Source organism: Budorcas taxicolor, chromosome 7 (genome assembly GCF_023091745.1).
Source record: "Budorcas taxicolor isolate Tak-1 chromosome 7, Takin1.1, whole genome shotgun sequence".
In the NCBI taxonomy this organism is placed as follows: domain Eukaryota; kingdom Metazoa; phylum Chordata; class Mammalia; order Artiodactyla; family Bovidae; genus Budorcas; species Budorcas taxicolor.
Window position 1 is genome coordinate 82,867,868 of NC_068916.1, and position 22,877 is coordinate 82,890,744.

At 38.9% G+C, this 22,877-nt stretch overlaps 1 protein-coding gene across 1 annotated transcript in view; it reads right to left on the reverse strand.

Moving 5' to 3' along the window:
* Nucleotides 1-585: 585 nt before the first annotated feature.
* Nucleotides 586-22,877, reverse strand: part of HAPLN1 (hyaluronan and proteoglycan link protein 1) — a 34,362-nt gene continuing 12,070 nt past the window's right edge. The window contains exons 2-4 of the mRNA XM_052643447.1: nucleotides 14,197-14,568; nucleotides 3,439-3,741; nucleotides 586-875 (exon numbers count right to left, since the gene is read on the reverse strand). Of these exons, the coding sequence (XP_052499407.1) occupies nucleotides 586-875; nucleotides 3,439-3,741; nucleotides 14,197-14,568 (965 nt within the window). The remainder of the gene's footprint in view (nucleotides 876-3,438; nucleotides 3,742-14,196; nucleotides 14,569-22,877) is intronic.

The following is a 22,877-nucleotide window of genomic DNA, read 5'->3' on the forward strand; positions in this document are numbered from 1 at the left end:
GTCAGAAAGGCAGGATTTTAAAGAGTAAAATATTCTGACTATTGGAGCTTTGAAATATTTTAGAAAAGTGTAGATTGTTCCCTTGTGAAACTAAGTGTTGTGCAACCTCTCAGAACCTCAGTTTATGTAAAGAAGCCTATATTTCAAATCTGTTGTCTCTAATCTGTTTATTGTAGTGCATTTCAAAATTGTACAAACGTGTAAAATTTGTGCTTGTGGCAGCTGCTGCTCTGAGTAGCTTTGCTTTCCTTAGTTTAATCCTAGCAATCCTCAAGCAATTGCATGCCCCGATCATGAAAGGATACTTCATTGGGATGATGTAGCCTAAACAGTTTGGCTCTAAAACCTCCATATGTAGTGCTTCCCTTAAAATTATATTAATTTATAATATATATTGAATGATAATAGCTTTACAAAAACAAATTAATGAATTGGTCTTTATGAAAATGACTTTTTACAGTAAGTAAAAAAGGGTTATCACAGTTTTGGTAACTTGCATGAGTTCATATTGGAAAAAAAAACAAAACAACCTTTCATTTCACATGTTCTTAATGACTTTCAAACTGACGTGCTTTAGGGTCACGCTCAGTTGTATGCTCTGAAGCAGTAGACACCATACAGCTTATGCTTTTTATCTGGGAAACCCACGAAGCGCACGGCAGCCTCGCTAGGACTGCAGCGCCTTCTTGGCCTAGAGATGGGGTAGCGGACGCTGCCGTCCGCCAACCAGCCTGCATCGCAACGGTCATATCCCAGAAGTTTCCAGGCAGCGAATATCTGGCCCACTTTAGCAATCTGAGCACCATCATTGAGACAAGCCTGCACCGCTTCGTCGTAGGTCAGCTTGGTTGGGTGGATCAGGTAGTAAAATCGGCCTGCAGAGAGAAGGAAAGAGGGTCAGTGGGCCTGTCTGGAGCTTAGCCCAAGAGAGATGGAAAGAGCCCCAAATGGAAGTGTTTCTCAGTGCAGGGGTATATAGAGCAATGTCTGTAGAGGTTCTGAAACAGGCTAGTCAGTTAAAGGCAGTAACCCTAGATCTCTCTCCATTAAATTAGTTTTTTCCTTGCCCCTTAATGTGTGTTCAGACATGCCCTTTTAGAGTGGTGAAAAAGAAAAGGGAAATGACAGATGCAGCCTCTGTTAGCCAATTAGTGGCTAAAAGGGCCCTTCTGTGGCATTAGAGAAGACAGAATTCCATGTTAAAAGCAAGAGCTATTTAAATTCTAGCTGTAGCAAGACTGAAGCCCAGCACAAGTTTCTGGAGAGCCAAAATTTGAATGTGAAAGGATCAAAAAACATTCCTGACAGAAAAGTCCATTTAAAAAAAATCAAAAGCCCTCAAGTCCTTTTCATTACAGGTATCAATAAGGCATTATTCTTATTCAAAGACTACAGTATGAAAATGCAAAACATACAGGAAGTCACTTGCCATAAATAGTGCGGACTTAGAATGTGAACCCAGTCTGTTCACTCACTAGCAGAGAGGAAAGGAGTAAGTTGTTTTTTCCAACTTCCCTCTGTGGGAGGGAGCTCTGACACCTAACCATTTCTTGATTTCACAAAAAAGAGCGAGTTAGCCTCAACCACTTACCTCAGTAGTGTTCATTACCGAGATTCCTTCAATTTGTACTAAATATGCACAAAAAGTATAAAACATGACACCGACTAACTAAAGTCACAGGCACCTACCAGTGCAAGATTTTCTCAGACTTTTAGTTTCAGGTAGAATAGGATCAGACTCTTACCAGGTTACACATTGTCATGTGATACCCTCCTGAAAAGTGAAAGTTGCTCAGTCGTGTCCAACTCTTTGGGAGCCCATGGACTATACAGAATACTAGAATGGGTAGCCTTTCCCTTCTCGAGGGGATCTTCCCAACCCAGGGATCAAACCCAGGTCTCCCACATTGCAGGCGGATTTTTTACCAGCTGAGCCAGAAGGGAAGCCCAAGAATACTGGAGTGGGTAGCCTATCCCTTCTCCAGTGGATCTTCCCGACCCAGGAATCGAACCAGGGTCTCCTGCACTGCAGGTGGATTCTTTACCAACTGAAGTACCAAGAAAGCCCTGATACCCTCCTGCCTCTCTTCAAATATAGATTAATGAAGTCTAAATTAGTGCTTGTCAGTTCTTCCTAGACTAAAAGGGTATAATTTGGAGAATGGGTAGTGGTCATGGGAGCATTAATAGAGGGTTAGCTCTATTACCTGTACCCGAGGCTGGCAAACTATAGCACATGAGTCCAATGAAGTTTTATTAGAACACAGCCACAGCCATCTGTTTAAGATTGTTTGTGGTGGCTTTTGTGTTGTAGTACACAAAACTACTCTTGCCTGGAAGATCCCATGGGTGGAGGACCCTGGTAGGCTGCAGTCCATGGGGTTGCTAAGAGTCAGACACGACTGAGTGACTTCACTTTTACTTTTCACTTTCATGCATTGGAGAAGGAAATGGTAACCCACTCCTGTGTTTTTGCCTGGAGAATCCCAGGGACGGGGGAGCCTGGTGGGCTGCCGTCTATGGCGTCGCACAGAGTCGGACATGACTGAAGCAACTTAGCAGCAGCATACAAAGCTACATGAAGTAGTTGGAACAGAGAGCATATGGCCCACAAAGCCAAACATATTTACTGTCTGACCTTTTGTTGATCCCTGATTCCTTTCTGTTTTCCCCATAGCATATCAACAGGCAACTAAAATGTAAAATAATGGGACCTGGGCCAGTCTCATGGGTTTGCAACCTGCACAGTTACATTGGGCCTCATGCTTGATTGAATGTTCTACTGTGTCATCTTAAGATTTTTAATAATTTTTTTTTTAACAAGGAACCCACATTTTCATTTTGCACTAGGCCCCACTGTCACATCACTGGTTCTGGAAGAAGCAAGATAGGGTTGGGAGTTGTGCTGAATTCAACTGATCAGTCATCAGTACCGATGCAACCTGGATCTCTCACTTCTGCTTTTGCCTCCAGTGTTATTTCTGCTTATTTTCTTGCAAAGTTCTCTTAATCAGAGCTCTCTATCCAAGCTGTCTATCCTAAGCTTTGCTGATGATCTATGAATAAATTGACACTGTAATTTAAAGAAGAGCATGACACTGATGCCATCCTTACTTCAGTGGAGAGATCTATATCCTCTGGAGGGCACACAGTGGCAGCAGCATCTTTGGCGGTAAGAAAAAGACTCCATAAAACATGACAAACTATTTTACAGCAACAGTTGGATGCAATAAAACCAAATAATCATGGAAATATGTACTTGTGCTTGGTATCTGTGTGTATTTTTAAAAATTATGATATTACAGAGCTTCTTTTATATGAAGCAATACTTCAAAGATTTTCCTTTTTTTAAGTAGATAAGAGTAAAATTTTAATGTCATATCATAGTATGTATTGGTCTCTGGGATAGCAAACAAGGTAGTATGGTTAACATCTTACCATTGAAATTGGATGTAAAACAGAAGACATCATATCTGCTTTTATCTTTGTCCCAAAACCCGTAGTTCCTGACGCCAGGCACTGTGTTCTGGCCTCCACAGGGTTCTCTGGGTTTTGTGATGGGATATTGCACAGACCCATCACTGAGCCAGCCAGCGTTGCACCAGTCCAGCCCACTCCGCCAGGCATCATACAGCTGATCAAAGGAGGCAATCACAGCATCCTGGTCCAGACAAGCCTGCTGTGCCTCATGAAAATTGAGATTGTAGCGCCCCAATCTTGGAAAATAAGGGAACACTACACCTGTCCAAAGGAGAAAGCAAGGACTTGTTAGTGGCACAAATAGTAAGAACTATAAGCAAATCCCACTTGGGTGGGGAAAACAGAATCACCATCAGATGAAATAGCAGCTTTTTGTTCAGTTTGCAGTGTTTTCTAATGGTCCCATTTCCCTTCAAATAGACTCTCAGCTCTGAGCATTTCACAATGAGCTATTTGGTCTGGTAACTTCAGTGATTTACCTGTTTTGCTAAGCATTCAATTCAAGCCTCATAATTCTCCTTTCTGAAATGATTCATCTGCAAATTATAGTTTTCAAGTTGCCCTCCCGGTGAACTTACCTTTTGCATATCTAACAAAAATCTAATTAAGAAGTCTTACTTCATATCAATAGGGTAATTTTTTACAGTGAGGCACTTCCATAAAAAGCAACCTGGCTCTCTTATTCATTTGTCTCAGCTTTTACTGTAGCTTAACTTAATCTTATTTTTTCTCTCCTTGAACAATACAACAAAATAAGAGCTTTCATTTTAAAATATTTCTCTTACTATTTTTTCAGCTTCTGTATTCATCGTTGCAAACTGAAACTAAGCTTTTCTAAACATTGATATTGCAAATAGAAAGCAAAAGCGTTTAGAAGCTTGTCCTATACAAGGTAGGTACAAAATAGACATCTGCCAAAGAATTAAATATTTTAGAGGACAAAAACCCTTAGTAAATGTAGCACTTGGTGAAGATTTGGCCCTTGACTTTGCCTGGGAATATGCAACAGTTTTCCAAAGCATTTCTTTAGGTTGGGTCAAATCAGATTATTACGGGAGGTGATTGAGCTGTCTCACAACTTTCTGCACAGTTTCTTTAAAGAATAAGGGTTGCATCATAAAAATGCAAAGTTGTACCATTTGTTGGACTTTATGAAGGACCACTGAGTCAAAATGTCTCCTCCATGGTTGCTAAAAGAAAATTAATTTTGCCTTGAATTTTTTTATTATAATGAGTAATAATTCATATTTTAGCATGTGGAATGTAAAAAACTGTCTGACTCACACAGTAATTTGGTGGATTATACCAAATGTGCTATTTTACGAGACTGCAGACCCTGTGCAAGATGATGCACAATCTACTAATAGTGTAACCAGTTGCACAGGAAATGTTCTCTTTTATCAATTGTCCTGGAATATTCTACAGGAAGAAATTTCATGAGCCTAAATCAAGTCATGTCCACTGAAGGCCTCTGCAGGACACATTTGTCCCTGCAGGGCAGTCCAGCTGGCACCATCCACTAGAGGCAGAGATCCAGGAAGGCTTCCTGATCTCATCCTGCCTTCTCAGGTTCTTGGCTGAGAGATCTGTAAGCTGACTTGAAGCCAAAAGTAAGGAGGAAAAGACTCTCTTGGTTGCCTCTGCCCCCTGTAGAGCTGGGGGGATGGGGATGGGGAAAGCCTGGAGGCGACTCCTTCTAAGAAGGGCTGTGCCCAGGCATCCAACTAAGAGCCCAGACAGCACTGAGAAGGAGATGCTTTAGTGTTCCCAGTCTCCTCACGCTTTGCATCCTCTTTTCTCAGCATGCCCAGGAATGCCAATGGAAAGGAAAATATTTCATTTTTCCAGGAGAGCTTTCCTTGGCAGCTAGACCTTAAGTGAGAGAAAATCTCAACCTATACAAACCTAGATTCAACCATTTAGGTTGAATTCCATTTCCCAAATAGCTTGAGATGGTAACAGTGGAGAAAGCAGGCTATTTTAATTTGTAATAGTTTTAAAGACCTAGGCAACCTCTCAAGTTTTAATTCACCAGACTGATTTGGTGAACTCCCATAGGCATTGTGGAAATTTTTTCTTTAGTCATTTGTCCTTGATTAACCATTGAATTATGTTTGATTTAGTTCCAAAAACAGTGTAATATATTTTTCAGTTCCTTGTACATTTAACATAATTTTATGCAATTATTTCTCAAAGTCAAAGTATAACCCTATAATAAAATTTCACCTTTTTTCAATGGTGAGAGTAAATGGTCAACTTACTGTAACTCAAAAAATTTACTTAGCAGATTTTAATCAATGTTTGATGCTGGAAAGAACAAATTCCAAGTAAATCAAGGTCAATTTCCACATCCTCACCAACATTTTAAAAGTTTCACTTTATTGTACACATTTCAACAATCAGATGTTTTGTACAAGTGGGGGCATTTCTGGAACATGTTTGTTAGTATTTATTTATTTACTCGTTTTACTTCCAGCTAGTTAAGATTTCAACATCTAAGACTATAACTGCAGAAACTTTCTTGGCTCTGTGGAAAAATGTGAAATTCCTACAGTTGAATTATGGAGCAAATGGCGATTACTTTCATCCAGCATTACAAAAATAAGAAAAGTTAAACTTTCATGAGTGAGAAAGAAGGGTATATGATTATTTTCCAAGTATGATTATTTTATACTTATATGTCAAAATATAATCAAAAGCTCTTTACTTTTCCCTGAAAGGCTGGTATGCATTACTACACAGGGGATTAAAAAGAAATATCCATCACATGGAAAAGGATAATATCAAGTGATGTGAGTAGTTTAGTGAATTGAAATATGTTTTAAAAGCACATTCTTTAAGACTTATAATTGCACAGTCCAGTTCATCTTAGTTGTTGGCAAATATCAATTTGTTGGGTATGTGAAAGATTTTCATGCCATGGTGCATATTAAAGCTAAAGGAAATTTCAGTAACTCCATAAAGTAAATATTTTTAACAATAAAAAGGTAAAGGCCATGCAGAACACTTCTACTTTCCACAGTATCTCTCAGAATGCCTTTCAGTGTTACATACATATATGAAATTAGCTTTCTATTTCTAAAAGTTCTCAGATCATATTTTTGTGAATTGGCCCCATTTTCATCAGTGGAAGACCAATAATACAGTGGAAGATTGGAAGTACAAATAGCATGTTTTTCATATCATTATCTGTATATTTATCGATTGCTCAAATGAATTCTGTAAGCCAAGCTACTCATGAATTTCTGGGGACACTCTCCTTGTTATATAAGGCTTATCTCTTTCTGGATGTTGTTTCTAGCAGTGTGGGTAATTTGGTAGTAATCAGAGGGCTTTACCCTATCCAAGATTCTACATGAAAAAAATTATGCTTCCACAGCTAATTCCGACTCATATGTAGGTCAGTTTTTCAAAAGGGTTTACTTTAAAAAAAAAAATCAGTGTGATTTGAAAAACAGACTTTAAAATACAACTAAGAGCAGGCATTATACTGAGTACTCTAGGATACCTTGAGTTTGGGGTGTGGTGTCTTTCTGCAAAAAGTCTATGATTGTATGTGTGTATACACACACACGCACATAAAAATACGACTCCAAGACAGAATGCTGCTGCTGCTGCTAAGTTGCTTCAGTCATGTTCGACTCTGTGCGACCCCATAGACGGCAGCCCACCAGGCTCTCCCATCCCTGGGATTCTCCAGGCAAGAATACTGGAGTGGGTTGCCATTGCCTTCTCCGCCAAGACAGAAGAGAATCTTATAAACACAAACCATACAATTTTGGCATCTTGAAGTAGAACGATTTTTTTTCTAATTGGGAAAATTCTTTGAACGACATAGCATTTAATCTGGTATTAAGGGCCAATATGATTAAAGACATTGTACAATTACAGTTGGAAAGGCAGCTTAATTATGACATTTAAAATGATACACTTCCTTGGTCTTATTTATGCATGTTAGAACATTGACAAGGAGCATAAGCAGAACTTGCCAGACTGCGTGATGACCCTATGTAAGCATGTAATTGATAGTGAAAAAAGGTCAGAACCTGGAATAAGAGCTAGAGATGATTACCACAAGGTATCTTTTCTGCTGCATGTGGTTTACCATAGCCTTCCAATTCTTATGTATATAATTGCTGCACTGTGAGCATTTATCCAAGACTCAGATAACCATTATATCTACTACTGTGGGCAGGAATCCCTTAGAAGAAATGGAGTAGCCATCTGGTCAACAAAAGAGTCCGAAATGCAGTACTTGGATGCAATCTCAAAAATGACAGAATGAACTCTGTTTGTTTTCAAGGCAAACCATTCTATATCATGGTAATCCAAGCCTATGCCCCAACCAGTAATGCTGAAGAAGCTGAAGTTGAACGTCCTATGAAGACCTACAAGACCTTCTAAAACTAACACCCAAAAAAGATGTCTTTTTCATTATAGGGCACTGCAATGCAAAAGTAGGAAGTCAAGAAACACCTGGAGTAACAGGCAAATTTGGCCTTGGAATGTGGAATGAAGCAGGGCAAAGACTAATAGAGTTTTGCCAAGAAAATGCACTGGTCATAGCAAACACCCTCTTCCAGCAACACAAGAGAAGACTCTACATATGGACATCACCAGATGGTCAACTCTGAAATCAGATTGATTATATTCTTTGCAGCCAAAGATGGAGAAGCTCTATACAGTCACCAAAAACAAGACCGGGAGCTGACTGTGGCTCAGATCAGGAACACCTTATTGACAAATTCAGACTTAAATTGAAGAAAGTAGCGAAAACCACTAGACCATTGAGATATGACCTAAATCAAATCCTTTATGATTATACAGTGGAAGTGAGAAATAGATTTAAGGGCCTAGATCTGATAGATAGAGTGCCTGATGAACTATGGAATGAGGTTCGTGACATTGTACAGGAGACAGGGATCAAGACCATCCCCATGGAAAAGAAATGCAAAAAAGCAAAATGGCTGTCTAGGGAGGCCTTACAAATAGCTGTGAAAAGAAGAGAAGTGAAAAGCAAAGGAGAAAAGGAAAGATATAAGCATCTGAATGCAGAGTTCCAAAGAATAGCAAGGAGAAATAGAGCCTTCCTCAGTGATCAATGCAAAGAAATAGAGGAAAACAACAGAATGGGAAAGACTAGAGATCTCTTCAAGAAAATTAGAGATACCAAGGGAACATTTCATGCAAAGATGGGCTTGATAGGAGACAGAAATGGTATGGACCTAAGAGAAGCAGATGATATTAAGAAGAGGTGGCAAGAACACACAGAAGAACTGTACAAAAAAGATCTTCAAGACCAAGATAATCACAATGGTGTGATCACTCATCTAGAGCCAGACATCCTGGAATGTGAAGTCAAGTGGGCCTTAGAAAGCATCACTACGAACAAAGCTAGTGGAGGTGATGGAATTCCAGTTGAGCTATTTCAAATACTAAAGATGATGCTGTGAAAGTGCTGCACTCAATATGCCAGCAAATTGGGAAAACTCAGCAGTGGCCACAGGACTGGAAAAGGTCAGTTTTCATTCCAGTCCCAAAGCAAGGCAATGCCAAAGAATGCTCAAACTACCACACAATTGCACTCATCTCATGCTAGTAAAGTAATGCTCAAAATTCTCCAAGCCAGGCTTCAGTGATATGTGAACCATGAACTTCCTGATGTTCAAGCTGGTCTTAGAAAAGGCAGAGGAACCAGAGATTAAATTGCCAACGTCTGCTGGATCATGGAAAAAGCAAGAGAATACCAGAAAAACATCTATTTCTGCTTTATTGACTATGCCAAAGCCTTTGACTGTGTGGATCACAAGAAACTGTGGAAAATTCTGAAAGAGATGGGAATACCAGACCACCTGACCTGCCTCTTGAGAAACCTATGTGCAGGTCAGGAAGCAACAATTAGAACTGAACATGGAACAACAGACTGGTTCCAAATAGGAAAAGGAGTACGTCAAGGCTGTATAATGTCACCGTGCTTATTTAACTTACATGCAGAGTACATCATGAGAAATGCTGGGCTGGAAGAAGCACAAGCTGGAATCAAGATTGCTGGGAGAAATATCAATAATCTCAGATATGCAGATGACACCACCCTTATGGCAGAAAGTGAAGAGGAACTAAAAAGCCTCTTGATGAAAGTGAAAGAGGAGAGTGAAAAAGTTGGCTTAAAGCTCAACATTCAGAAAACGAAGATCATGGCATCTGGTCCCATCACTTCATGGGAAATACATAGGGAAACAGTGGAAACAGTGTCAGACTTTATTTTTGGGGGCCCAAAATCACTGCAGATGGTGACTGCAGCCATGAAATGAAAAGACGCTTACTCCTTGGAAGGAAAGTTATGACCAACATAGATAGCATATTCAAAAGCAGAGACATTACTTTGCCAACAAAGGTCTGTCTAGTCAAGACTATGGTTTTTCCAGTGGTCATGTATGGATGTGAGAGTTGGACTGTGAAGAAAGCTGAGTGCCGAAGAATTGATGCTTTTGAACTGTGGTGTTGGAGAAGACTCTTGAGAGTCCCTTGGACTCAAGGAGATCCAACCAGTTCATTCTAAAGGAAATCAGTCCTGGGTGTTCATTGGAAGGACTGATGCTAAAGCTGAAACTCCAGTACTTTGGCCACCTGATGCAAAGAGTTGACTCATTGGAAAAGACTCTGATGCTGGGAGGGATAGAGGGCAGGAGGAGAAGGGGACAACAGAGGATGAGATGGCTGGATGGCATCACGGACTCGATGGACATGAGTCTGAGTGAACTCCAGGAGTTGGTGATGGACAGGGAAGCCTGGCGTGCTGAGATTCATGGGGTCGCAAAGAGTCGGACACGACAGAGGGACTGAACTGAACTGAGGTGGAAATTGTCAAGTCCTTCATAGTGTCTGTTCTTAGCAATCACGATTCGTCAGATTTTATTCTATGATGGCACTGTGGCTATCGTTAAAATTTTTGTATTTTTATTTTTAAATGAATTCTTATCTCAAGTTGAAATATATAGATAAAATAATACCCTGGATTTTTCTTGAAAATTATTCAATGGGTATAGCAGGCTAAAGATTGGCTATCTGATGACACTTTTTGAAGCTGGATGATTATATACAGAGACACATTATACTCTTCATCATAGTCTTTCTCCTCTTTCAAACATTTGAAATTGGTGATAATGAAAAGTAAAAAAAAATTATCCCACCCTATTGCCATGCTGAGCCTTAAATCAGTCATACTGGATGCTAACTACCTGTGGCATCTGTTACTCACATTTTGGCCTTTGAAGAGTTTCTCCTTCAACCTGTGAGGTTCTCTTTCCCATTTTGTCATGCTGTCTATGCTATGAAGGTACAAAGTTCACCTCTCATGGTCCATATCAAGTGTCTCTTCCTTTAGAGAGCTTTCCATTGCATGGCCCTTCCTTTGCATGCAGACTTTTTTGTATTGAAAGTATAAACCCATTGTATCAAACATTCACTCACTTAGAAACTATTTACTGGAGAAGGGAATGGCAAACCACTTCAGTATTCTTGCCTTGAGAACCCCGTGAACAATATGAAAAGCCAAAAAATATGACACTGAAAGATGAACTCCCCAGGTTCAATAGGTGCCCAACATGCTTCTGGAGAAGAATGGAGAAACAACTCCAGAAAGAATGAAGAGATGGAGCCAAAATGAAAACCATGCCCAGTTGTGGATATGACTGATGACAGAAGTAAAGTCCAATGCTGTAAAGAACAATATTGCATAGGAACCTGGAATCTTAGGTCCACGAATCAAGGTAAATTGGAAGTGGTCAAACAGGAGATGGCAAGAGTGAACCTTGACACTTTAGGAATCAGTGAACTAAAATGGACTGGAATGGGTGAATTTAACTCAGATGACCATTATATTCCATTTAGCAGGTGAAAAGTGAAGTTGGACAAGTTTGCAAATATTTACCAAAAAAATGTGATTAGAGTTACAGTAGAAATCTGTGGTCTGAGAACATCATAGCTGGAGGTGGAGGGGATAAGGCTCAGGGTAGCATTGGTCTTTGATCTTATTTTTAAAGGATTGCATTGTCTCCAGTTGTTCAGAAATGGATTCATGTAGGTAATGTTAAATGTGGAAATGTCAGTCACTTTAAGGCAGATCCTCTGGTTAATGACTGTTTCTACTCTTCCTATAGTACACAAAAAGATGGAAAAAACTGCAATGAAGGGGATTTAGCAGCTGTAATAGACATACCAATTAACGCAGTATGACTAAAAGACAGTCCCTTGATCATCTCCCAAATAACTTTGGGGCCTTTAAGAAACTTTAGAAAGCTTCAGAAGAACTGAGGCTGTCAAACACCAGTGCCTTTCTGAAACCTCTACTCTTTTACTGCAACAGAAACTTTCTCCTTACTGCAAACCCCCAGATCATAGCAGATAAAAACAATGACTTCACTGAGGGCACTTGAAATCAAATTCTAATCCTAGCTCTTACTCCTAACCATGTTACCTTTGGAAAGGAGTTTTCCCTAAGTTTCAGCTGTCCAGGGGCATTACTGAAAGTGAGCAAAATAAATATGGATATGATTAGAGCAATTTGTACCTACTTACTTTAACAAGTTCCACCTTATTTTGAAGTTCTTACTTTTGAAAGTATCTTAGAATCTTTAATGGACTGTAAGATTGTTGAATGAAAGGAACCATGTTTTAGAATTTTTTGTTTCTCATGGTACAAAACCAGCACTTTAAAAAATATTTATCAGTTAAATTGGTTTCTTGGGCACATTTACTTAGCTCATATGCATATGAGTTATATGGTAAAGAAGTATCCTGAAAACATGGAAAACATGGAGATTTGGGAAGGTGCAGGGCTCGTATAGGAAAAATTACTCTTCTTACAATTCCCCTTCCACATATCTAAGTATGTCTTAAAGGCAGTCTCAGTTTGACTATCAAGCGTATTATCCTCTAAAATGTGCTAAATCTCTTTTTCAAAGGGACAGCAGGCTTTATACTCAAAGCCATCATCAAGCAGTTATAACTTAGAAAGACCTTATATTCATTGTACTTATTTTTCTGGTTTCCTTCTATTTCTGGCAAGTTATATTGTTTTCTATTTATTTAAAATTTATTTTTAAGTAAGTATAAGGAGATAACAAATATGGGCATAGGAGTTACTTAAGTTTAGGAAATACTGTGGTATATAAACATGGACTTTAAGAAGAAAAACTACCAGCTGATAATATAGTTCAAGCTATTGTTCATAGATTGGAAGCCAATGTACAATATGGATAAGTAACTTGATCTGGTTTCAAAACATATACTGACAAAGCTGGGACTAACATAAGCATCTTAGAGTTTCCATTGCCTGATGCCCCTTTGATAAAAGAAAATGACCCTCAATTAATATTTGATGATTACTGTCTTCTCTAAGCCGACTGCTTCTTTCATCTTTAATAATGCCAGTGTTCATGGATATTAAAGTGAATCAATAAACACTCTAAGTATAAGGCGGCGTGCAATCAATCAGGTGCCAAGAACTACAAGTAAGAAAAGGTCACAAAAATGCACATTACAACATCAAGCAATGTATCAGACACACAAAGCTGATAAATCTGTATGCATGTAATGGTACTCTATCGGTTTCAGAAGGTCACATCTTCAGTGGTATGCTAGTGGACAAAATAGATATTTTTCCAAAAGCCACAAATATGTCCTAGAATGTAAAGGAACTTAGAGCAAACACACACCTATGGTTTACATAAGGAAGGACTGTTCCATTAATGTAGTCAAGATTTGTTCTCTCATGTAAAGAAATGCTCAGATGATGAATGGAGAGTGTCTAGAGATATGTCATCAACTAAGGAGAAGTGTAGAGGGCTTTGGTAGAGGCAAGATGGCACACTTTATTGTTTAGCTTTGTATACATTTTGGTCTTTGAACCCACTGAGAGTGTTGAGAGTGTTAGTTGCTTAGTCGTGCCTGACTCTTGGTGACCCCATGGACTGTAGCCTGCCAGGCTCCGCTGTCCATGAGATTCTCCAGGCAAGAATACCGGAGTGGGCTGCCATTCCCTTCTCCAGGGGCTCTCCCTACCCAGGGATCGAACCTGGGTCTCCCACATTGCAGGCAGATTCTTTACTCTCTGAGCCACCAGGGAAGCTGAACCTACTGAAAGTATTGCATATTTAGAAATAAAAGTCCCTCCAAAATGCCTTGACCATTTGCTATTCAGTATCTAGGAGACTATGGACCATTAAAAAATTCACTTCTTTACAAGAATATTTAAATAAACCTAGAGGTTACTTTTTGTTAAATTAAGTTTTCACAGTTATTTTATAGAATACAACTAAATTTATTTTAGTTAGCAGATGTCCTTCACCAACTTGCCATTATATTGAAACGGAGACAATTTTAGAAGCATAATAAAAAGCCTCCACTCTGCATTTCCTAATAACTATGTAATGAGGTTTAAATTTTGAATGGCACAAGGCAGTTCCTGAATATTGTTAATTCAGTTACACTGCACATTTCTTCTACTTGCAAATAGCTTCAATTTTGCATATAACCATTGTGTATAAATTTCAAATGCGAAAACTTGATTTGTAGACAGACTGCAAATTACAGAAAAACATGCTTTACATGGACTTTTGGTTTCTCACATCAGCCCTGGGGTAACCACTGGACATTACTTGTCATGAAAAAAAAGCAATGATTGATTATCATTCCTAAGTTTAACACAATACTTACCTTGTAAATCTAATGCTACCACAGCAGTATCATCTTCTAATCCTTCAATCACCTCACACTTATATCTCCCATAATCCTCTAGAGTAAGGTCTGTGATCACCAGAGAAGCATCATTATCGCTGCCTCCTTTCAGAAACACTCTACCGTGGTAGCCTCCATAGGTTTTCTTGTGGTATCCCATGGAAACAAAGACATCCACTTCCTTGAGGTAATCTGAAGTTAGCTTGGTCCACTTAATCCGGATTTTGTGGGTTCCTGAGCCAAATGCTGTAGGGTCTCGGTAAAATTTACATGGCAGTGTAACATTGCCACCTCTACGTGAGAACACCTTGGCTTGTTCTGCTTCCACCAGTAGACGGGGGCCATTTTCTGCTATAATTGAAAAAAAAAAGAGAAAAAATATGCTTTTAGACTTTTATAATATGAAATATACTACCTATACAGGGTATCTGGTAAAGAGTAGCATTGAAGATAAGCTTCTCTGCCTTGTTGAGCAGTGACCTTTGAATTACAGAGAAAGGTACCTCTAGTACATAGTGGGGTTCTACAAGGTAGTCATGTCTTTTAAGCCACTGAAGAAAGGGAAAGTTGTACATGACAATCAATGAGAAATACTGGTTATAAGATTCTATGGTCATCTGAAGTTTGAGGATGTCATCATAAATTCCATTTTTCTTCTATATTTAAATATAAAAATGTAGAAATAAGACCAAGAGAAGTGATGGGGAGCCGTAATTATTTCATTGATATAAACCTCAAAATTCAAATTGGATAAATTGATCTTTCCTCAGCTGAACTTTCTAATCCAATAAGTCTGCATTGTATTTAGGGAGAAGTTTATGGCAACAGATTAATGTTCATTGAACTGTTCTGGCCAAATAACTTAGAATGTTCTCCCATCTCTGCCTTCAGATACACACCTGTGATATGCCATTCTGGAGCATTTCAAGCAACATGTATGTATTTTATTTTCACAGAAAGGCTAGACCTCAGAAAGGCATTTTTAGTGAATGTTTTTGAAAAAGCTCCAGATTTTGAAATATATTCCTCAAACTTTGAATGGCAAAAGTATATCCAAAGTTATATTTCTTTTCTAATTAACCAGATAGTTACTTGTTTCTTTATTCCCTTAAATCTCCTTCTACTGTCCCTCTGGATTTGTCTGTGTCTTGGTTTACAGAATCTTCTCACTTCACTTCTGCCTTGACTTGCCCTTTAGCTTCCTTCCTCCAAATTGCCTTCCTAAGAGCACCGCGATATTCCTAGCCTGCCAAGTCAGCAGGGCTGCCAGGCTCTGGATAGCCAGCTGTTATTTTCAGATCTTGGCTTTCTCTGGGGTTCCCCCTGGCTCGCTCATTGTGCTTTTGACCTTGATGAGCTCTCTTGAGAATGTGCAAGCGTTGAAAATGAGAAAGCGCTATAAGAACTCCTGGATGCGCATACCCTCTCATCTACACGCAGCTTTCAAAGGCTGCCAAAGCTGCCTTTCAGGCAGTCTTTCCTCCTTTAGGCTGGAGGTTCTGAATCAACCTTGGTCATGAATCATTACTGGTATACAGGTCATCAGGCAGAGTAGTTGGTCATCTCCAGACAGACCTCAAAACTTGGTTATTTAGTGGCATATGTAACTTTCAGATTTTAAAATAAAGTGTCCAAGAATGGACACACTGGTTCCATTTTTATTATAAAGCAATCAAAATATTAAAAAATAAGTATATTTAATTTATGTCAGCTCTAATCTTCAGAAACAGAATAGTTTAACCACTTTTAAAGCCATCAGTGCCCTACCTTGAATAGTTTTTAAAAAATGAAAGGATAGTGGCTTAATTATCCAGCTTAAAAAAATCCAATTCATTAAGCATTGCCTTTGATTCTCTTCATCTTCTTATTTAGGCCGATAGATTCATAAGGCATAACAGGTAAATCTCTTCAGCTGTACTGTATGTATGATACTCCCCCTGCAGTATCCTCAATGACCACACCCATGTTCTACTTAAATATTTCTAGTGTCTTCTTTCTGGGAGGAGGAAAAAGTGCTGTTTAGTAAGTTGCTCAGCAATGCCTGAGGCCCTACATGGATCTACCCAGTACCTTGGGAGGACCCCTGGAGCTGGGTCTTTCCATGATGGGACTTGAGACATGACATGAAAGTGAAGTGAAAGTCAAAGTTGCTCAGTCGTGTCCGACTCTTTGTTGACCCCATGGAATATACAGTCCATGGAATTCTCCGGGCCAGAATACCAGAGTGGATAGCCTTTCCCTTCTCCAGATCTTCCCAACCCAGGGGTTGAACCCAGGTCTCCTACATTGCAGGTAGATTCTTTACCAGCTGAGCCACAAGGGAAGCCCATATAAGACCTTCAAAAAGTTGAAGTTACCTGATTCTCTCGTTTTTTTTTTTTTTTAAATCTTTTATCTTATACTGGAGCATAATTGATTAACAATGTTATGATAGTTTCGGGTATACAGCAAAGTAATTCAGTTATACATATACATGTATCTGTTCTTTTTCAAATTCTTAATTTAGATGTTTACTTAAAATCAAGCAGAGTTTCCTGTGCTATAAATTAGATCCTTACTGGTTATCCATTTTAAATATAGCAGTGTGTACATGTCAATCCCAAAGTCCCTAACTATCCCTCTTCCCTCCCTTCCACCATAAGTTCATTCTCCAAGTCTGTGAGTTTGTCTCTGTTTTGTAATTAAGTTCATTTGTATCATTTCTTTTTAGATTCTGCATATAAGTGATATCATAAGGATAGTTCTTTGTCTTACTGTCTTATGACAATGTCTAGGTCCATCCATTTTGCTTCAGATGGCATAATTTCATTCTTTTTAATGGCTGAGTAATATCCATTGTGTGTATATACATCTTCTTTATCCATTCCTTGTTGGATATTTAGGTGGTTTCCACGGCTTAGCTATTGTAAACAGTGTTTCAGTGAACATTAAGTGCCTTTCGGACCATGTTTTTCTCTGATATATGCCTAAGAGCACCGCGATATTCCTAGCTCTATTTTTAGTTTTTTAAGGACTCTCTATACTGTTCTCCATAGTGGCTGTACAAATTTACGTTCCTGGCAGCATTCTCTCCCCACCCTCTCCAGCATTATTGTTTGTGGATTTTTTGATGATAGCCATTTTGACTGGTATGAGGTGATATATCATTGTAATTTTGATTTTCATTTCTCTAATTATTACCAATGTTGAACATCTTTTCATGTGCCTCTTGTCCATCTTTATGTCTTCTTTGGAGAAATATCTGTTTAGGTCTTCTGCCCATTTTTTTCATAGGATTGTTGATTCTCTCATGCTTTTTACTTTAAAAGTCAAAGCTAATGCCCGAATGGATTGGGTTAAGGGGGTATTATAGTAGTTAGGAACAAGGGCTTTGATGTATCAGAGACCTTGTACTAACCTCTTTAGGTTTCTAGCTCTCTAGCTTTGAGCAAGGTGTGTAACCCCCAAGCCTCAATTTATTTATATGTGAATTAGAGGTAGTAATATCTGCTATGTATAGTTGACAGAAGAGACCCTGAAAGCACTTAAAATAATGGCTGACCGAACGATTACTCTGCATAGTTTTTCCCCTATATTTTTCCAGTATGATACTGCCTGATATTACATATAATTTTGACATATATTAACCTTCCATGGTTCCATTATAAAGTTTTGAACCATGTGGAGTAAAAAAATACATACAATGCCACCTGTGTTATATAGGAAACTTGGAAATTATTGTGTGGTTTAGCATAATCATAAGGTATTCCAGAATGAATACAAGGCCTGAGTGTTTTATAAATTAAAGAGTCAAAGTACAGATCAAAAGTCTTGTCTAAGGGATTGAAACTTCTAATTTTTTTCTGAGGTTAACTATAAATCATCTTGTAGTGTTTTAGAAGTATAAACTTCTGATTTTTTTTTTAGGTACTGTTTACTTATACTCTGGCATTGTGAGTAGATGATGACTTATGTGGTATCATGGTGAGAACTAAGCAGACACCAAAAATAGTTTTTCTAACAAGACTGCTAGAATGTATAAATTTCTACCATTCTTATTTTTTGGACAGCTGGGGTGTTGAGGTAAAAGATGCCGGAAGCCCTGGCTGAAATTCAAAAAACCCTATGAAAAATATGTAATGTATAACACGTTGAGTGACTGAAGGCCATTAGTGTTCATTAACCTAAATCCCCAACGTGACCTTTAGAACAATGCATTTTATTAGTTTGCTTGCTTTTAGAAGCTCAACACTGCAGATTATACAGCATTGAATACTGCTGGTGGGAGTAGCCTATAGCAGAGCAGGTAAGATGTAGGAAAGAGCTCTGGCCATTGAGTCAGGAACCCTGGGTTCTGTTGCAGGCTCTGGTAGGGCTGTTTGAGTGGCAGGTTTATGTCATGAGAACATTGAGCTTTAGATTTGTATCTAGCTGCCTTTGGCAGGTTGTCATGACAGGGATCAGCCAGGAAACACACTAAGCTGGAGATGGAGAGGGCAGGAACAAAGGGAACCTATAATACTGAAGACAAACTGCACAGTCGCGCCTAGAGTAAGATTTGAATCTGATCCTTGGATTAAAAAATATGAACTGGTTTGAAATAAATGTTTAAATCAAAACTATTCAATCAACAGGGTACTTGAAGAGCAAATCAAATGCAAAAGGTAAAAATAAACTTTGATCATCAGAATGAGTATTGCTTATCCCTTAAAATTTTTCTTTAACTGGAAAAAACTAGGCAGCATATATATGCTCATTTTAGGGGCACCGAATTTTTTTAAAAGTCTATCTGTAAGTTACAGGAACTTCATATTTTTATTAGTGAGTGTCAATGACATTGACTTGAAAAGATTTGATGACCTTCAAGACCATAGTTGTCTCCAGGGGAAACAGCAGGGCTTCATTATTATTTTATGAATTCTGCTGTGAAGTCTAGAGGACATCATTCAATTTCATGAAATTATGAAAGCAGTGGCATGACTGAACAACTGATCTCTGTGTCAGTCTGTAATTTAGAGGAAATCTTTTAAACAATAGGACAAAAACAAATAGTTGCAGAAAAACAGTTTAGAAATATGGTATGGGAATATTACCTATTGTTCTTAGTTCTATTAAAAGTGTAATCATGGAGGGGGCCCATTCATTGCTAAGGAAATAGAGATAATAGAAAATAAAAGGTGTTATGAGTCAGAGTTGGTCTTTTAAAAATAACTTTTGGATTTTAGAAAACAACCAGTTTTGGTATCGGTTACTTTCTCACTGGTGTATAATGAAGGAGCCTCCAAACTTTTGGATTTTCTAGACCAATAAAATGTAAAAAGAATCCAAACAGACAAAATGGAGGAATATATTCCAGATGGCTAAACAAGAACAAAAAAACACTCCCAAGGAAAAATTCTACCACTATCATTTGATTTTTTATTTTTTACATATAACATAAAATTTGCCATTTTAACCATCTTTAAGTGTACAGTTAGCATTATTAATTACTTTCACACTATTGTGCAACCACCGCCACCATCTATTTCCAAAACTTTTCATTGCTTCAAGCACAAAACTAATTCCTCCCTTACATCTGAAGCTAGTCAGCAGACACTCAAGTGCCAGCTCCACAATGAGTCATTTGAAAATGCTGCATAAGAGTTTAAAAATGGTTCCTTATTTTTGTGGTATTTGTTATCACTGTGATAGGTTGAGATGTGTAAGACAACACTTTGGAAACTGTTACTTCCCTTAGGCTAGCCAGCCTGCCCAAGGATGAGCAAGCAGACTGGATTTGTATCCTTATGCCTGTGCTTACCACAGTCTACTGAAAACAGTCATTCTGTCTGTTTAATGACAATCTCTCTAGTGCACATCTTGTTATATTGTTCCCCCAGCATCAAAATAGTGCCTGGCCTGTGATAAGTGTCTGTGACTGAATTAGACTAGTGCCGCCGGGAGCCTGCACTCAGCTATGGTAGTAATGGACCCCTGCACATGCTTTATACCATAATATAGCTCCAAGATGAAAACACTTTTATAAAAACAGCTAGATATATGTATTAAAGACAGTATTTAAAAAGAATACATGATTTAGACATTTATCTCTCATGGTATCTTACACATTACATTTGAGTAGGATATAGAATTTAGGAAAAAATTATCTTATTCATTAACCTTTAACTCTTTATAATAACAGTCAGTCCTCCATATCTAGGTGTGCCTCTTTTGAGATTCAGCCAGTTGGGGATAAAAACTGTTTTTAAAAAAATGCCAGGAAGTTCCAAAAAGCAAAATTTGAATTTGTTGTGTGCCCAGCAAGTATTTACATTGCATTTACATTGTATTTAGAGCTATTTGTCATGAATGGATTTGAATGTTGGACTGTGAAGAAAGCTGAAAGCCGAAGAATTGATGCTTTTGAACTGTGGTGTTGGAGAAGACTCTTAAGAGTTCCTTGGACTCAAGGAGAACCAACCAGTCCATCCTAAAGGAGATCAGTCCTGGGTGTTCATTGGAAGGACTGATGCTGAAGCTGAAACTCCAATACTTTGGCCACCTCATGTGAAGAGTTGACTCATTGGAAAAGACCCTGATGCTGGGAGGGATTGGGGGCAGGAGGAGAAGGGGATGACAGAGGATGAGATCACTGAATGGCATCACCGACTTGATGGACATGAGTTTGAGTGAACTCCGGGAGTTGGTGATGGACAGGGAGGCCTGGCGTGCTGTGATTCATGGGGTCACAAAGAGTTGGACACGACTGAGTGACTGAACTGAACTGAACTGAGAGCTATTTGCATAATATTTGCATTGTTTTAGGTATTATACATTATCCAGAAGTGATGGAAAGTATAAGGGGATGATGCCTACAGGTCAGGTGCAAGTACTGTAGCATTTTATATAAGGGACTTGAGAATCTGAAGATTCTGGTATCTCAGGTGAGTCCTGGAATCAACCCCGGTGGATACTGAGGGAAGATTGTATTTTGTTTCCTTCAGACCAGAATAAACCTAATTGTTTCTGAAGCTGCTTACTGGGATTCAGAAGCTCCCATCGTTTGGTCTTGATTCTGATCTGTCTAGTAAGCTTTGCATCAGAAACTTTTACAAGTTTCGCCCCCACTGTCACCACCCTCCTCTCCCCTCCGCCCCACCCATCCAGCCTTTACTGCCCTTTCAGAGGGCTAATTGCTTTTAGTTTATCGGAGACAGAGCTTTAGTTTCTTCCCCAGCTCTTCCTGACTGTAAGAACTCTGAGTCTCTATGACTCAGCGCTTCAGGAAGGACAACCTGATGAGGGTAAGAAAGAGGCTCTAAGGAAGATCATGTCGGCCCTCTGCACTCAACGAGTTGATCTGAGTTTGAAATCCTATTGGATTTATCCCTAGCCCATCTTTGCTTTCATCTGGAGTTCAAACACTGATCTGAAGACTTGTAAGATTACGGGCATTTCTTACCATTTGTATGAATTCAAAAGAAAAAAATATATATATTTGCCTAAACTAAACTATACCTGAAGGAATCATTGGAAGCTCGAGAAACTAATAACCATGATAGCCTGTGGGAAGATAAGGTAGCTGTGTGGATAGAGACTCCTGAGAGATTTTCACGGTGTATACTATACTTTCATATTTTAAAAACTTTTGAACTGTGTGTATGTATCACCCGCTCACACACTAAACAGAAATGGTATAAAAATACATAAAATGGTTGAGGGAATTTAATTAACAAAATAAACAAAAACTTTGCCTAGAAATACACACAAGAAGCTGGTAACTAGAATTGTAGTATACTGCTATAATTGCAGGATTATAATTTTGTATAAGACCTACGGCTCTGTTATTTATAATGTTATCTTTAAACAGGTCTTCAAAATGTGAAAATTTTATCTCATTTTTTTTCCCCCAATCCTTTAAGATGCTGCTGACAAAGGTACTGACTGTCATCTAGTTTCGATTATAAAGGAAGAATCCAAAGCTGAAGATACGGTAAGTGAAGGTTACTCTTTGCTCTGGTGATTACTGCTGTTTCTCACCCTCTGTGACCCTGCCTCTTGTCTCACAGGCTACAAGAACATACTCCTCTCAACACCCCCCACTCTCTGCCAGCACCTACCTGTTCTCTAACCACTGTAGAGTCTTTGCCCTTTGCTAGTTCCTGTCAGTCTACAGCTGAACCAGATTACCTAGAATTGTGTTTTCAGTTTCCTTAAATGCCATGTGACCTGTATTATCTGATGTGATGTGCTGTGGTGCATTCTCTTAGGTATTGACCACATCCATCTTCCTTCCTGTTATGTTCAGGCCACTCAAGATGGCTGTTCTCTTGCTCTCTGTATGTCCCCAGTGCTGGCTTCATCTACACCCTACTCCCATGACTGAGCCTCCTACATAGCTACCCCAGACCCCAGCTAATGATTGCTTTAGCTTTAGATCAGAATGTCTCCACCATGATAGCTTATCAAAGGGGAGGTGAGAGGCATTCCCCTCTGCTGGTTTCCCTGGTAACTAATGAACCAACCTGATTTTACTTCCCTGTATAACTGATAGCCTTCCCTTTCCCCTGGGAGTAAAGACTACAGCCAGGTCCTGTCCACTCTCTGCCATACACAGTGGGGTGTTGCTCCAGGACCTTGCTTCAGACATGTAAGCTCCCTCATCCATTAAACCATTGATGACTTTATTGCTGATTCTGAGC